Below are 15,215 nucleotides of genomic sequence, written 5' to 3' on the forward strand. Positions count from 1 at the left end.
GCTTATCGTACATATTTTCTGGATGTTCCTTTTCTTTGTCACTCAAACTGAAGAATAGAACAAAATTCAACATTATTCACTTGTTATTTCATAAAAGCAATTTCTGATCATTTATGGGGGAAGTCCTCTTTGTGTTATTTCAGGACTGGAGTGGCGTGGGTGGGCTCTGGAGATGGATGGTGATTGATTGCGGCTTATAGTCTCTTTGTTAGACTCTGATTGGACTCACTGTTCTGGCTGATCCACTGATGATTCTTCATCTGTTCAGAAAAGACAAAATTATATTGCAACTGATGTCACGTGACAGAGTAAAAATGTCATTGTACACGTTGGTCTAGTCTCGAGGCATCCATGCTTTTGACGTGCTGTTTTGATTGCGTATTATGTGCAATTGTGTCCAGAGGCTAGCGTGATTTTCCATGATGGTGTGCTTAGCGCCGCATTAGAAAGCTGTTGGTTCTCGGTCAAGGGCACTCTATGGAAATGTGTCGCGTCAGCCGCCTGGTCGGACACCTTGGGGTCTTTTTAGCAAAGGTATTTTGGCTTCATGCAGCCACACAGTCGCACAACGTGCAGCTCACTTTACCCTACGAGCACCACAGTGGCTAAAGTAACAAGAAAATCAAGCCAAACGTCTCTTCACGATCACATACATGTTTGTGCAACGATCAGCTCCATTAGCGGGCTGAGATCAGGAGCCGAATTGAACCTGGCTGGAATTTGATCTCACGGCTAGGAAGCGAGCTGCTTAACACGCTGATTATAACCTGACCTTAAGTGCTGCAAAAGGTGCCACCAAACCCACCAGGCCACTGACTGACATTTCCCTGACACAACCAAACCAAACGGCTCATTCCATAAAGACATCACAGGACGGGCCACAAATGACACTGACAACGATGAAGGTGTTTTACCTTTTCGCAATGGCAGTTTCTTCATGACACAGCAGCACACACAGGGTAATGCTGCCACTGTCAGAAGCAGGCTGCCGCACAGCAACACAGTGGGCACAAGTGACTGCGTTCCGTTGCCCGTGCTGTTCACTTGCACGATGCCTATCACATACAGGGTGGAGCACAAAGACATGGTGGTCATTCTGTAATAAATCATGATCGTCGATAAAACTGAATAAATACAGTATATTTGGGTATTGGCCAAAACATTCCAATGATAAAATTACCTGCAAATTGCTCAATCGGGGTTACACACAGCAACATCACTCCCCTGCTTTATACATTTGGCAGGCCCTCATGATGAAGAGTCTTGAGACTCAGCCAGGCTGTCCTGGGTAAATGAGCATACATCTAAGCATGGTGCCGACGTGAGCGTGATGGCTGTATGCCACGTGTGATGGATTTTTAAAAGGACGAGGTGCACGGAATCGGAATAAATATATTTTTCTGTGACATTTACACTTACTAAGAAACATTTCAAGAAATTATTTAAGTGTATTTAACAAATTGAGCATTTCTAGATGTTAGACTAGCTTACTTGTTGAAGTTTCCACTGATGGCTGAATATTTATATCTGTTGGTAGAAAAAATAATATTTCAGTTACACTTGGAAGAGAAACAGTGCAAAATGTTTATATATGAATTCATGAAAACAGCTTACTTTTTGTCACATTCCTTGGTTGTTGAAGGTTTCTACCTGTGACAGACAACCAAATGTTGATTAGCTTTTTAAAATACTATTTCCATAAATTTTGACTTAAAACTTTTCGTGACTGCAGGAATTCATATTCCTTGGTTCTTTCAGTAAAGTCAAGTCGAAAAAACAAAGAATACTAATTTTTTAAGCTATAACACACTCTGGTAATATATGCATTGTCCTTGAAACTGATTGGTCCACACGAGAGATGGCTTTCTTTTGAGCCTCGTCTCAATTGGTGCTAGACCAGAGGAATAGTGCATTACTATTTGCGTTTTCGCGTCCTCTGGTCTAGAACCAATTGAGACAAAGCTCAAAAGAAAGCCATCTCTGGTGTGGACCAATCAGTTTGAAGGGCAATGCATATGTTATCAGAGTGTGTTTTTTGTTTGCATTTTGACCACAAGTATTGTGGTTAATGCACACATGATTCCTTGTAAACAGGTTTCAGTTTTGTTGCGAGAAAAAAGGGGAAAACCCCTATTATTACATTTTGGTACTGGCAAAGGAGGTCTAATGGAATAGTTACATTGTTATATTATATAACGTGACATCAACCAATGCTACATGAAAAACATGGTAGTGATGTCAAATTAGTGACGTGACTCCCAGTTCCAGATAGATCCGCAACAAAGAAGATTTAAGATCGTATCTAGGCCCGATTATTTATATTTTTCAGATTAATCCCTCCACTTCACCCACCTCTACTCATCAGCACGACTTCTGCGCTGGCATTTTCCACAAATGTCCACATCGGCCCCAGGATTATCCAGCGCCAGGTTTCCACGAGGCACATGTAATGCCCATACCACTCCCTTGTCACCTTCGGCACCTGCGACAGAGCAAAGACTCTCTATGTTTCTTACTTGATTTCATTTCATGATTGAGCCTCGTAATGCGCCACCAGAGTTTCTGTTCACTCTCGGGGAGAACAACTCAGCGCTGTAAGAAATCATGGACAAGCGAGAAGGCAGCCAGGTGATGAGCTGGTGCTAATGAAGTACCGGTGAGGACGCTTGACGCCGAGGTTGAGGCACACGTATGTTTATTCACAATATGACAGTGGGCATATACACACTCGAGGGGGTATCGGCCCCCTCACCCGTATAACTCGGGATACACCCCTAGCTAACTCTGTCCTAGCCCCGAATCCTCCACTACTGGGCTAGGGGAGGCTAACTGGCCCGACACTGGTAAGTCGGGCCCGGTACCCGGAGTTCCAGACCAGCTCTTACAAGAGCACCGGCTCTGGCTTTCGGGACCACGCCGCTGGCTCAATCCTGTCCGGCCCTGAAAAGGACATCGAACCAGGGGAGTCCAGGGCTCTATCTAAGACGTCTTCAATCTTCTTCCCTTAGCTAAAACATAACTGACTCGAGCCCTTTGAACATCCCCTTTTATACCCAACCCCTCCCTGAGTGGTGGGGCCCCGGGGGATCATAACGTTCGAACCAGCCCCCCCCAGGGTGTCTGGCTCGGACGTCGTAGAGGGCACTTGCTCGTGCACTTACGTAGCCCCGCCCACTGTGTTTGTTTTCCATAGGCTGCCATGCATAACGGGCCCTCTCTTTAACACCCCTACACTAACAATAAAAATAATATAACACTAATACATACAATTTATAAGACACACATATTATCACAAATGATATGCATATAGCCTGAGTAGGTGTGCCTTGAAACTAAACTATGTTGTATTTTACCAGGTAAGGCCCACTGAGCTATATTGCTCTTCATCAGAGGCGACCTAGCCACAAGTGATAGCTTAATTAAGTGGCTAATCATGTGGAAATTTATAGCAGCCATTTACTCTAAACTCATGTTTCTAAATGTGGACAGAAAAACGGGAGGATCCGGGGAAAAATCCACATGGCCACGGGAAGAACATGCAAACTCTAAATATACAGTCGTCAGGATCGGGATCAAACCCACCACCTCCTCCATACCAGGTGAGGTAGTTAACATCTCGCCACCATGGCGCCCCCCTTAAGCTGCTGCTTGAAGGTGGATGGTGTGTGGATGAAGCGAATGTGCGGTGGGAGCGAGAGTTCCATACGGCTGCCGGTGCAGCTACCGTGAAGCGCCGCTCAGCCAGGGACGGTGCTGGTTCTGGACATGGTGAGCGGATTATTAGACGTGCTCTGTAGGACGCGGCAGTTTGCCGTGGTCAGTGGGGTGAGTAAGAAAGGTGAAGGTATGGCGGGAGACGTTAAAAGAGAGCTCGGTGCCACAGGGTAGCAGACATTGCGCTGTATCCTTGATTCGATGGGGAGTCGGTGCAACCATTTTTAGAGAAGCCATCTGAGCCAAGTGGCTGCGTTTAACGCCCAGGACAGCACGAGACAAGATTTTTTCGGAGCCGCTGTAGTTTGGCGAGGCGTTCTTGAGATATCCGAGTAAGGAAGGCGTTGCAATAGAGATGAGCTCTGACAATGCTACAAGCCAGTGTTTACTGCGGCTATGGTCAACATCTGGCAGATGTGCCATGAGGCACCGAGATGATGGTTACATGTGCACATTATGTTTCGGACGTGGTTCAAGGTGACACCGAGGATTTTCAGATGATTTGAGAGACTGATGGTGGAGCCAGCAGAGTGAGTAGGTTGTGACGGAGCGACGCTATGGTGAGCCGCTGCTTAGTGCACGGAAAAATGTCTGCGGATTTTTCAGGGCTTAGTCGGAGGTAGTTTGACCAAAACTAGTGCTGTGATGTTGAGGTCTAATTTGCAAGGTTGAGTGGGCTCTGAGTGGAGGTTAGAGTGGAGTATAATTGAGTCTCATTGGCATAAGTGTGATCATTTATGTCATAACTATCGATGAGACTGAAAAAAGTAGAGGACTCAGGATGGATCCTTGAGGGACACCTTCAGTGGACGTGACGGCTGGGATTGAGGACTTGCCAACCTTGACTTAGGAACCTCTGTCAGAGAGGTATATGCGAGCCTCTTGAGAGTTGCACTACCGATGGTGAAATCAGATTCTTGACGTTTAACCATAAAAACCCGTCGTTTAAAGGGTCAAGAGATGTGTCAAGGCCAACTAGGGTGGCGATGATGGAACTCAAGTCGGTCGAGGCTTTGATGTCATCAGTGATCTTGATGAGTGAAGTCTTGGTAAGTGTGCAGAATCTTCTGGGTAAGAGGCAGGTTTCCATTGTAGAGATGTAACTTGGCCCATGGTAAGTGGTGGAGGCAACTGACCAGATGAGCAACGTGAGAAATTACTATTGGAAAGTTCACCGGCGCAATGCTTAAAAGACGCTGGTTGGTAGGAGATCCAAGGCAGAGGTTTTTATTGTTGAACGTGGGATTAGGTCAATAACGTGTTGGGTTGTTAAAAATGGCAGCAGATTGTAGAATGAGGAGCAGAAGAAGTAATGGCCATGGGTTGATTACGACAGAAGGGAAGTGATGTCCTGATGGTGGTGGTGATGATGCTGGAGAATTGTATCTTTCGAAAAAAATCTAAAATTTAAGGGTGTGCGAAGAGTCGGCCAGGTGATCGTGCCAAGTTGCCTCATGGTTATGATGGAGAAGAGCATTTAGTGTAGAGCAGCGTTAAAGTGGGTGGTCAGCTGGGAAGTTTATGTGTTTGTTTATGTATGAAGCGTATGAGGCCACGATGAGCTTGTTACTTGTCCTTCCCCCGCACCTCCGACGAGCATAGTTAGCTACGTACAGCGCGAAAGAAGTTCAACATGCATACGCGAGCTTGTTGATGGCTACAGGGAAGGCGACATGTGATGCAGTTTCGAGTCAGGAGGACAAGATGGATTCCAATCGGTGTCTGTTGTACTGTGATGCAACAGCTGCTGCAGAGAGCCACTGGTTGCAGCGACGGGGGAGCCGGCTGACATGAATGTGTCGGTGTTGTGTTTAAGGTTGAGGTCAAGTTGACTGCGCAGATTGTGGCATCACATGATAGTGAAATGAAGGAGGGGGTGGAGGTTAAGAGCTCGCTGACCCGCCCATACTCGACATCTGTCAAAACGAGCTTCATACCTCATCGGATTCCTCCAGTCTAAAAAATTCTGATTCTAAAATACTCTGAGCTACTTCAACGTGGTGTATTTTATCCGGACAAAAGTTGCGAGGGTGATTTTTCGGAGTGGTCGTCTGGCAGATAGTGCTCAGACAAATATGATGTGAACATCCGCGTAAGAGATTGGAAATGTTCCGAGTGATTTGAATTGATGTTTAGATTTGAGCTCAACTATTTGGTCCATGTATGTATGTTGAAGTTTTTTTTGCACCGTACGAAGCCAACCATCTTAATCCGAAGTGCGGGGAAGTACAGCAAACTAAACACAAAAGGCAGTTATGTTTGTGTTTAGTTTGTGCTGCCCACATCCTGACTTGACACACGAGTTGGTTCAGCGTTGACCGTTCATAGATTGTAGGAGGAAAGGATGTCGCTAAGGCGGTGATCGAACTTGGCTTTGGGTGAGCCAGGGCAATTATAGATCCACAATCACTGCAGAGGACTTGGAGAACTGAATGTAGTTCAAAAGAACTCACAAACAAACACCTTGTGAAAGACCCAACTCAAAAGATCCCTGGTTTTGATTTTCCACGACGCTCATAGTCCACCCTAAACCGCATCCACTGCATAATCCATGGCAGATGCAGATACCTGATGCACAAATGGAAAATTAAAAACTCTCCAGCAGTGTGCAACTCTGGTCATCCAGAACAGGCCGTAGTACAACATATTACGCAATGCACGATCCAGAAATACGAAGGAGATATCACAGCGATACACTCCGCTGCTCATAAGGCTTGACCACCTAAATGTGAAATTCTAGTTGTTGCTCTACATCTACATCAGCAGCAATACGGAAGAAGACTACAAAGGAGGAGGTGTAGAAGGTTGGAAAGAATAGTCATACAATTATCCTGTATCCAAAAATGATCCAAAAGACCTGTATTATTGATAAATATATATATATCCGTTGCTGTCTTGTGGCAGGAAATAATTAATTATAAAGAGGTGGGTCTGAGCGCCAGTGGACAACTTTTAAAAGCGAGACATATGTTGCAGATTATTGCTAAGCTGCTCTTTGGGATCCAGATGCACGCCGAGCATGCAGGATGTTAAATCCAGATGGAGTGACATCTTACAGATGGTGGCAGCGTGTTCGGGCATGCACCACGTTTCAATGGCCCAAGCTCTGCCCAAGCTCACCGGATCAAGAGGTGTTTATACATATTGGAGGGAACTGGAGTACCACAGAGAAAATGCATGCGAACATATTACAAGAGATGGAGATTAGTTCACACTTGCTGTACTGCATTCTAGCAAGCCAGGATATGGAGACCCCGATGCCCATGGGAAGGGAGTTTCACAATATGTGTCATCCATCAACCCTTGCCTTCAGTGCATAGCCACCATCTTTTGGCTTTTGATATTTTATTTATAGAAAGAAAGAAAACATTTTACCTGTAAAATCCCATCTTGTTTGCAAGGGTGTCCAGGGTGTCGAGTGATACCTATTTAGCAAACGTGCAATGACACCTATACTAATACATTCAAATCTACAACGTATGCAGCCTACGTTTATATACCACATTAAATACATTAATTCAGTGTCAAGGACGGGAGGACGACGGCCAGGGTAGCGCACATGAACATCCCACCGCAGTCACACGCATGAACAATGGGTGCACATGGCCGTTTCACGTAGAATACTCTCGAGCCGTACCGTTTGCAGACATTTAAATACGTTAAGAATGGTGGCACATTTTAGTTTGTCTTGGATATGGTTCCACATTAAAGCAGCTCTGTGCCTGTCTGGGGTTTAACTCTAGGGACTCGCGTGTGTGTGTGTATTACACGGATGTGTGTGTATTACACGGATGTGTGTGTATTACACGGATGTGTGTGTATTACACGGATGTGTGTGGTGTGTGGAGAGGTAGTGTAATGGCCAGCACGCTGTGGTACAAACCCGGCAAAGACCCGAGTTCGATATCTGCTCACGGCCACCAAACACCAGTGACGATTATCTGAACTCGTCCTGGGCCTCCCATAGGTATCTGCTGTGGTGTGTAGTAAACATCACCACTAGGGAGCGGACAGGCGTGGTTCTGGCCACCCACCCCGTCGTGTGCCATTCCGGCCTTCATAGGTGCTCGCGAACAGCACTTGCCTCAACAGTCTGTTAAGACTCTAGGGAGGATCTTTGTTTTTGGTTCTCGAAATGGACAGATGGTTTCTGTCGTCGTCGCTGCCTTTCACAGCTGGTGGAAACAGCGGCCATAGACAACAGCCGAGTTTCTCGTGGGGTTCTGGTGTTGGCTTTGAGGGTTGATATATCGAATGCGCTTCTCACACGTGTGTGTGGTTTATGGTGCATCGTGGGGAGTGGTGGTGTAGTGGCTATCATGCTGTGCAACGAACCCGAGGACCTTAGATTCCCGCTCACGGCCAACACCACCAGTGACGATTATCCGAACCGGTCCTGGGCCTCCCCTGAGGTCGACTCAGCCTCAAATTAGTACCTGGTGCGGTGTGTAAACATCGCTACTAGGGAGACAAAAGTGGTCAGACATGGTGCTTGCCACCCACCCCCTCGTGTGCCGTGCTGGCCTTCATTGGTGCTCGCTAACATCACTTGCCCCAACAGTCTGTGAAGGCTACACGGGGGATCTTTGTCAAGAGCTTGTCAAGTGTGCTCAGTAATTAAATATTGAAAGTGGCTCTGGTAAATACAACGTGGGAGGGGGGAAGAGTGAACAAGAAATAATGTCTAAAGGTGAGGAATTGAAATTTTGAGTCGCCACATAATCGACATCTGCAGCTGAAGAAGCAGAAGTAGCCAACCTTGCCTTTTTATATGTTGCGGAAATAATAGTCCCCTTTCACGTTCTCACTGTAACTTTCACTTAAGCAGCATGTATATAATTTCTTAAAACTAGACCAAGATGAACGCAGCATCGTCATCCATTAACCTCAACGACACACCTATGATGCTCCAGCAACAACAACAACAACAAAACATCTTTGCACGTGAAAACAAAAATAAACTCGTTCTGCATCGCAAATCGGTGATTGACAGTGACCACGAGTCTTGCCCCGTACCTTCAACACGAAGGTGTTGTCATCAGCGAGGTACGTGTGCACGTTGGAGCACGTGCGGGTGTACTTGCTCCGCCACCAAACCACCGGGTGACACACGAGCACCTTGTCCCGGTCGGACTGCCTGGGCGAGCGGGTGTACCAGTTCACGGCCATGTGCTCGCTGCTCGGGGTCACTTTACAGCTCAGGGTTGCCTCCCCCGCCACCATGCTCACGTCCACCACCACTTGCAGAGCTCCACATTGCCAGGCTGAAACGATTTTGCAAACAAAATTGCGAAATTCATCCAAGCCTGGGCTTCGCCACTCACTGCTGCAGGCATCTTCAGCTCCTGTAGGTGCCCAGAGCAGCAGCAAAGAATGCCAAAAGATTTGATAGAGAAAATGCACAATGTGCCACCCTACCCGGACAGATGACCACACTTGGAATGCGGAAACGTGCCTGTTAAATTTACAGCATCATATTTGGCTAAACGTTTGTACACATCTACCTGATGATACAATTGAGCACTTGATGCTGTTGTTTCCCATTAATCTGCCACGATCAGGGAAAAGACGCGGTGTGGCAGATGAAGGACTGTGTCTAAATAGCCATGAAACCAAAATATAGCGTTTATTAGGAACTGAACATCTTTTTAGTTATCCAGAGTCGACTAAATGTGATGCCCAAGAGAGCACACACTAGGAATTGTTTAGATGTAGAGTGGCTTAACAGTCGTGCATTATACACAGGCTGCACAAACAACCTCTGGACAAATGTATTTAATACAAAAAGGGCAGAGTTAGCATTGCTGCTTTATGTGACAAAATAAGCAGTCCGCAACACCTTTTACTTAGCGCTCGCAAAATCATCGCACTGTGGGGATATTAGGCCACCCGCAGTGATCACTGTCTTCTAGCCAGGCGAAGGCCCATCGAGACGGGGCATCTCTCATTGCCGTGGGATGCCTTTGCAAACCACATTGCAAAGAGAAAAACATTTACCATCTCAAATCAGCAAGTCCCATTTGTTCTCAACAAAATTATTATACGAATTTTGTTTTACCTGCCAGGAGGCACAAAGACAGCAGTTGTGTATCAAGTCGCAGCCACATCCTTCTAGTTTCCTTCTTCTGCAAAGCTTCTGGCGACGCCACGTCCCTCACCAGTGTGAGCAAGCACAGCGGCCACAGATTGTGCAACTCTCATGACACTCGCTGGCGAGACGACAAAGGCCCCTTCCTGGTTCACGTTTTATTTCAGTTGCGTTGATTGGGGAACTGAGCACAGTAAAGTGGAATTTGAGCGAAAAGCGGTGTTATCCATTCCGGTACCCACATGATCGCATATTTTTAAGCGTAGGTGGTACAGCCCTGCAAATTGCTCACTCGTACCACTGCTGGCAGCAGGGCCTCCACTAGAGGGAGTTCTGGCGAGCCCCTTTTGGAGGGTATTTTTGAACAACTATTCCACGAAATACTGTATCATGACAAATATGCAACAAATGCATCAATAACACTGCCCTAAAAGGAAAACAACTATATAAGAAGCAATGATTCTTCATATCAGAGAATACTTTTAAATAGTGTGCATATCTTAGGTGAAATGTTATATCTTTAATCCTCATCGATCATTGGCAAACTGTCACTTCATGCTTTGTATTTGAGGTTTCTTCTGACTTGCATAACAGGCCCACCTTGAACGATATTACTTTTCACAGATCTTATTGAATGTGCATTATATCTAATGAATCAAGGTTTGTCTTCTAAAAAGATGTTTAGTCTCAGTTTGATCTCACCTGGTCTGGACTTAAGTACAGTAATTGAATTATTGAAATAGAAACAATTACACTATGAGACCTCCTTTACCAGTGGCAAAATATAGTAATAGGTTTTTACCCTTTCAACTGGTACAAAAGGTGTCAGTTTTTGTACCAGTTGAAAGGGTAAACACCTATTACTAAAAACAATTACGTCAATTATATTTACTTCAATATTAAATGGATAGGGAAACCGTTTGAATAATTGAGCCTACGTTTGCAAATGTTGACAGAGGTTACTGGAATGAATATGCAAGAAACGTATGCTTTGTGCTTGAACTTGTACATCTCAAAGCTGTATGGGTCATCACCTTCAGATCGTATCCGTGAGTGAAAAACACTTTATCTCTCTTCAGGTGTGGGTTTAATGCAGGGGGAAAACAGAGATAGGTAATTCCAACTCCACGCTGTCATCCCCAGAGGGCTTAGAGTGCACCAATGATTTTAATCTCACCTAAACAATAACCCTAATCCCACACAGCCAACAAGTCTAAAACCCCTAATCTCTCGCAGACTCCCTCTCTCTCACCTCATGGCCCGGTCAGAGGCGGTTTGGTTCCCGGGGCAGCTCTGCAGGGAGGCTTCCCACTCTTCATAATTTAGTTCTCAATATCGGAGCTTGTAACTCAATCACGCGGTGGCGCCGTGGGCCCTCGGCACAGCAGGGGCTCCTGGGAGTTGACCCCGGCCGCCCTTCCCTCGACCCAGCGGCGCTGACCCCGAAATCTCCCGGGACCCATTCCACACCCTCCCACAATTCCTCCCACTCTGCCGCCACCGCTCCCCCTCGCTCCCCTCCCCCATCTCTGTGCGTGTTTTATCTACACTGCTTTATCTAGTAAAACGGGCACTTTGCAGTGTAGGGCCACTGCTTGTTTTCGTTTTGTTTCATATATCTTTTAAGCATATACTTATTATCGGTTGTTATAATACACAGGAAAGCCTAAGTTAGTAATATTTTTTTTTAAAGACCGCTCTGCTTGGGTTGTTTGGCCAAACCAATGTAAGTGCCGTAATGGTTCTTGATCAAATTTAGATTGAGAATGATTAGATTTTAAATTCAGCATAATTGCTATTTTGGGATATGGACACTAATCAAATAAATATATCACGTCTGAACTCCCTCTGACAGCAACAATGACAACTAGGAATGAACATAACAGATCTTTGCCTGAACATTTAAATAATTTTATGCATGGCCACTAAGTTACTATTATTGTCATCAGCTGTGTAGACAAGACAGTCATAGTCTCTGATTGTTTACTGTGGGTACTCTTTGACTAAACACACGACATTTAAACAGAGAGATCACGAGTGCTGAGAATGTAAACATCGGTTTTATGTGAGAAATGCATTTTCAGTCCGAGCCTGGGATTCAAACCGAGGGTGGTAATAGTCGATGCATGTGGGGTATTTTGTATTTTGCCCTATGTATGAGAATAAATGTGCCCTATATGTCCGTGTATGTATTTACAATCTGTACAAATTTACGGTTGCTTTTTATAGTTAGAAATTTTGCACCATATATTCTTGCACTTGTATTAATCATTGCGTTTTCCAAGTTTTTTTTCGCAAGATACATGTTTAATTGGCTTCTGAGCTGAGTTATAAAGGTCTTAGCTATCATATTCAAGTAAAGGACATCGTGTTTTATTGCCTGTTAAGAAAAGTAAGTGGGGCTTGAGTAGGACACGGTTGACGCTTTGGGCTGGGCACGACAGAAGGGACGATGGCCATCAGTCGAGACTAACGATTGAGTGGCAGCCAAAGGACAGAATGCAACCCAGAGGACATCTACCATAGAGATGGAGTAATGAAATCAGATCACGTGCAGGAGCTAAATGGATTAATGTGTCGAAAGACCGTGAGAGATGGCAATGGCTTGGGGTGGTCTTCATCTAGCATGGGATACATCACGGCTGATGATAATACCTATCTACTCACCTGCCTACTCACTCCACTTACAAACCCATCCACACAGCTACCCACCTACCCATCCACTGGCAAACCTACCTAATAAATCTTCCATGAACCAATCAACCAGCAGCCACAAGAGACAACTGTCTATATGCCCCTCATTACTCAAATCACATTTCTTAAAACCTGTCCTGGCTCTAGATTGACTGCGCTCTAATATCTCATCTTTTACTCGCATCGCCCCTCCCCCCTCCAACGCCACCGTCCACCGCCAGGCGGCTCCCCCCCGCGCCGCGCCACGGCGAGCGCTACGGTCACGGTGCTGCTGCAGGACGTCAACGACAACGAGCCGGGCTTTGTGGGGCTGCCGTACGCGCTGCAGGTGCTGGAGGGGCTGCCAGCAAACTCGACGCTCTTTCAGGTGAGGGAAGCGGTGGTGGCGCACGTGGCCTGTTGGCCCAGCGCTGGCAATGGCTGGCTTCCCACGGGTGTCGAGGTGTCATGCCCTGGCTCACCAGGAGAAGTCGGCACAGCAAAATGTGGACTCCACCTGTTCCACCTACATGGGATAGACTGTTTACTCCTCGAAGCACGGGTTTTCTCCAGGTACCCCGGTTTCCTCCCACATGTAAACACTAATTAATTGCCCAATAACATCTTAATATATAGAGGACCAGAGAGCTTGGTGGATTGTTTGTGCTGGCTCAACACGCGGCTGCTCTCCTGCTCGTCTGTGGTTCCTGCTCGTGCCTCTGAGCCATGCCTCTCTCTACAAGGGTGAGCGGGTACTGTGTGGCAGCGGTACGTTACGAGTTGAAATGATTATGACTGAGCGGCGCCGTGTTCACGCAAGCTGCAGTGAGCGTGCAGAAGTGCCCCCCCACCCATTGCTCTCGAGATCCCCGAGAGTTTTCCACTTCTTCAATGAGAGAATCACAAAAAAAATCACAATTGAAAAAATAATCACATGCCCAAATGCCCAAAATTCCAAGTCGCCACCAGCAAACAGTGGTGGTAAAGTCGTCATTGGTAAGAGTTTATGCATTTCTTGAATTGAGCATGGTCATTCTAAGAGCTTGGGGAGAGACGATGGGAGGGAATTTCAAAGTGGAGCAGTACAAGGAAAGAATCAGAAAGAGAAGCAGTGTGGGTGGTCGAACACCGGATGGATGAGACGAAACGATCTGGTAGACCGGGTCCTAAACACGGTTGGAGGAATCAATGCATGACATTCATGGCAACAGTAATGGCAGCAGCAATAGAAGAGTGGGAAGGAGGTAACCGACTGTTCATGACTGGAATTATTCAGTGAGTTCTGAATCATTGATCACCCTGACTGCTCTACATTGAATTCCATCAAGTGTAGTGAGGTAGGAACTAGGTGATCCACTCCAGATATGATAACAGTATTACAACGTTGTCCTGATTTGTGCTTTATAGAGGAGTAATATCATTCGGAGTTTCAGAAGGCTTTGGCATGGGAAAGAAAACCAAGCTTCTTTGATGCCTCCTTAGTCAGTGTCAGAAGTTAAAGTTATGGGGCCTGATTCACGGCCTACTTGCATACATTTATCAAAGGCTAAATACCCAGAATGTACTTTTCCTAAGCTCGTCTTTTAAAGGAGAGAACATGCCTTAGAGGATGACCACCATGGAGACAAAGCGATGAGGTCAGCTCATGCGCAGGAGGCCACTGTTCAACAGTGGAATGAACATGACCGACGTCCAAATCAATGCTGGAGCTTGATTTTAAAAAAGCAAAAAAATGTTATGACAAGGGCTCTCTGCTCACCTGATATTTAATGCGAGGGGCAAATTTCCCAACCTGATTTGAAATAAGCAATGGGCACCAGTGACATGTAAACAATGCGTGAGAATGGTCTATTTCATATTTATGTAATCAACTGCAAATTAGCAGAGTTAGCTACTTATTCTGTGTTCTTAATGTAAACATCACTCCTTGAAATGTAATTAGTCAAGTGTTCCAAGACAATCAAATAATCTTGACCATCAGTTATGCTTTTCCAGATAATTACTTAAGTGCATTTTAGGATCGTGTATTTATTTTAAAGTGTTGCTCTTTTTGTTTTGCTTTTGCAATTCAGTGTGCAGCCGACATGTGTTTTTAACCTGCAGAGTTAAATGCATCCACTTTAGAAACACACTTAATGAAACAAAGATTCCTAAAGGCACTTACATTTTACCTTTCTTGTGTAGTGACTGATTCAGAGACACTAAGAGTAGGAGGCACTCTATTTAGTAACAGCCTTCACGGTCCACACAGAGTAACTACAGCCCCCAATCAGGACAGCTGGCAGACTGCCTGACTGATGATACCGAGCAGATGAAGATTGCGGCGAAGACGCCAACAGCACAACGAGATCCCACTCCAGGCAACAGCCCCGACCCTTCGCTCGGGGTCCCCTTTTATCCTCCCAGTGTGGCCTCCCTCCACCCTGGCCACGCCCCACCCCGGCCACGCCCCCCTTCTAGAACCTACTAGCAGGTTCCCGGGCTTCCCTCTCATGCCCCCTCTGTAACCTTTCCCCTACATCCCTCTCTCTGGTTTATCACATGACGCATAGAGGAACAACAAGACCTACAACAACCTCCATCCCCCGCGTAGCGGAACAACAAGAATAATAAACAACCGGGACAATTAACAAATTCCGACGAGAACTCACAACAATGAACCTGGCCCCCAGGGATAGACCGTAAGCGTGCCACAGCCCACAAGCATTAGGAAGGACCTCAGATCAACTGGCAGTCACAT

At 46.0% G+C, this 15,215-nt stretch overlaps 1 protein-coding gene across 1 annotated transcript in view; it reads left to right on the plus strand.

Annotated features, from left to right (window-relative positions):
• The window catches only part of LOC133350498 (cadherin-23-like), a 222,572-nt gene that overhangs the window by 125,974 nt on the left and 81,383 nt on the right, over positions 1-15,215 (plus strand). Inside the window, exon 24 of the mRNA XM_061564838.1 lies at positions 12,718-12,863. Coding sequence (XP_061420822.1) covers positions 12,718-12,863 — 146 coding nt within the window. The remainder of the gene's footprint in view (positions 1-12,717; positions 12,864-15,215) is intronic.

Source organism: Lethenteron reissneri, chromosome 34 (genome assembly GCF_015708825.2).
Source record: "Lethenteron reissneri isolate LAM-NWPU_2019-01 chromosome 34, ASM1570882v1, whole genome shotgun sequence".
NCBI classification, from domain to species: Eukaryota; Metazoa; Chordata; class Hyperoartia; order Petromyzontiformes; family Petromyzontidae; genus Lethenteron; species Lethenteron reissneri.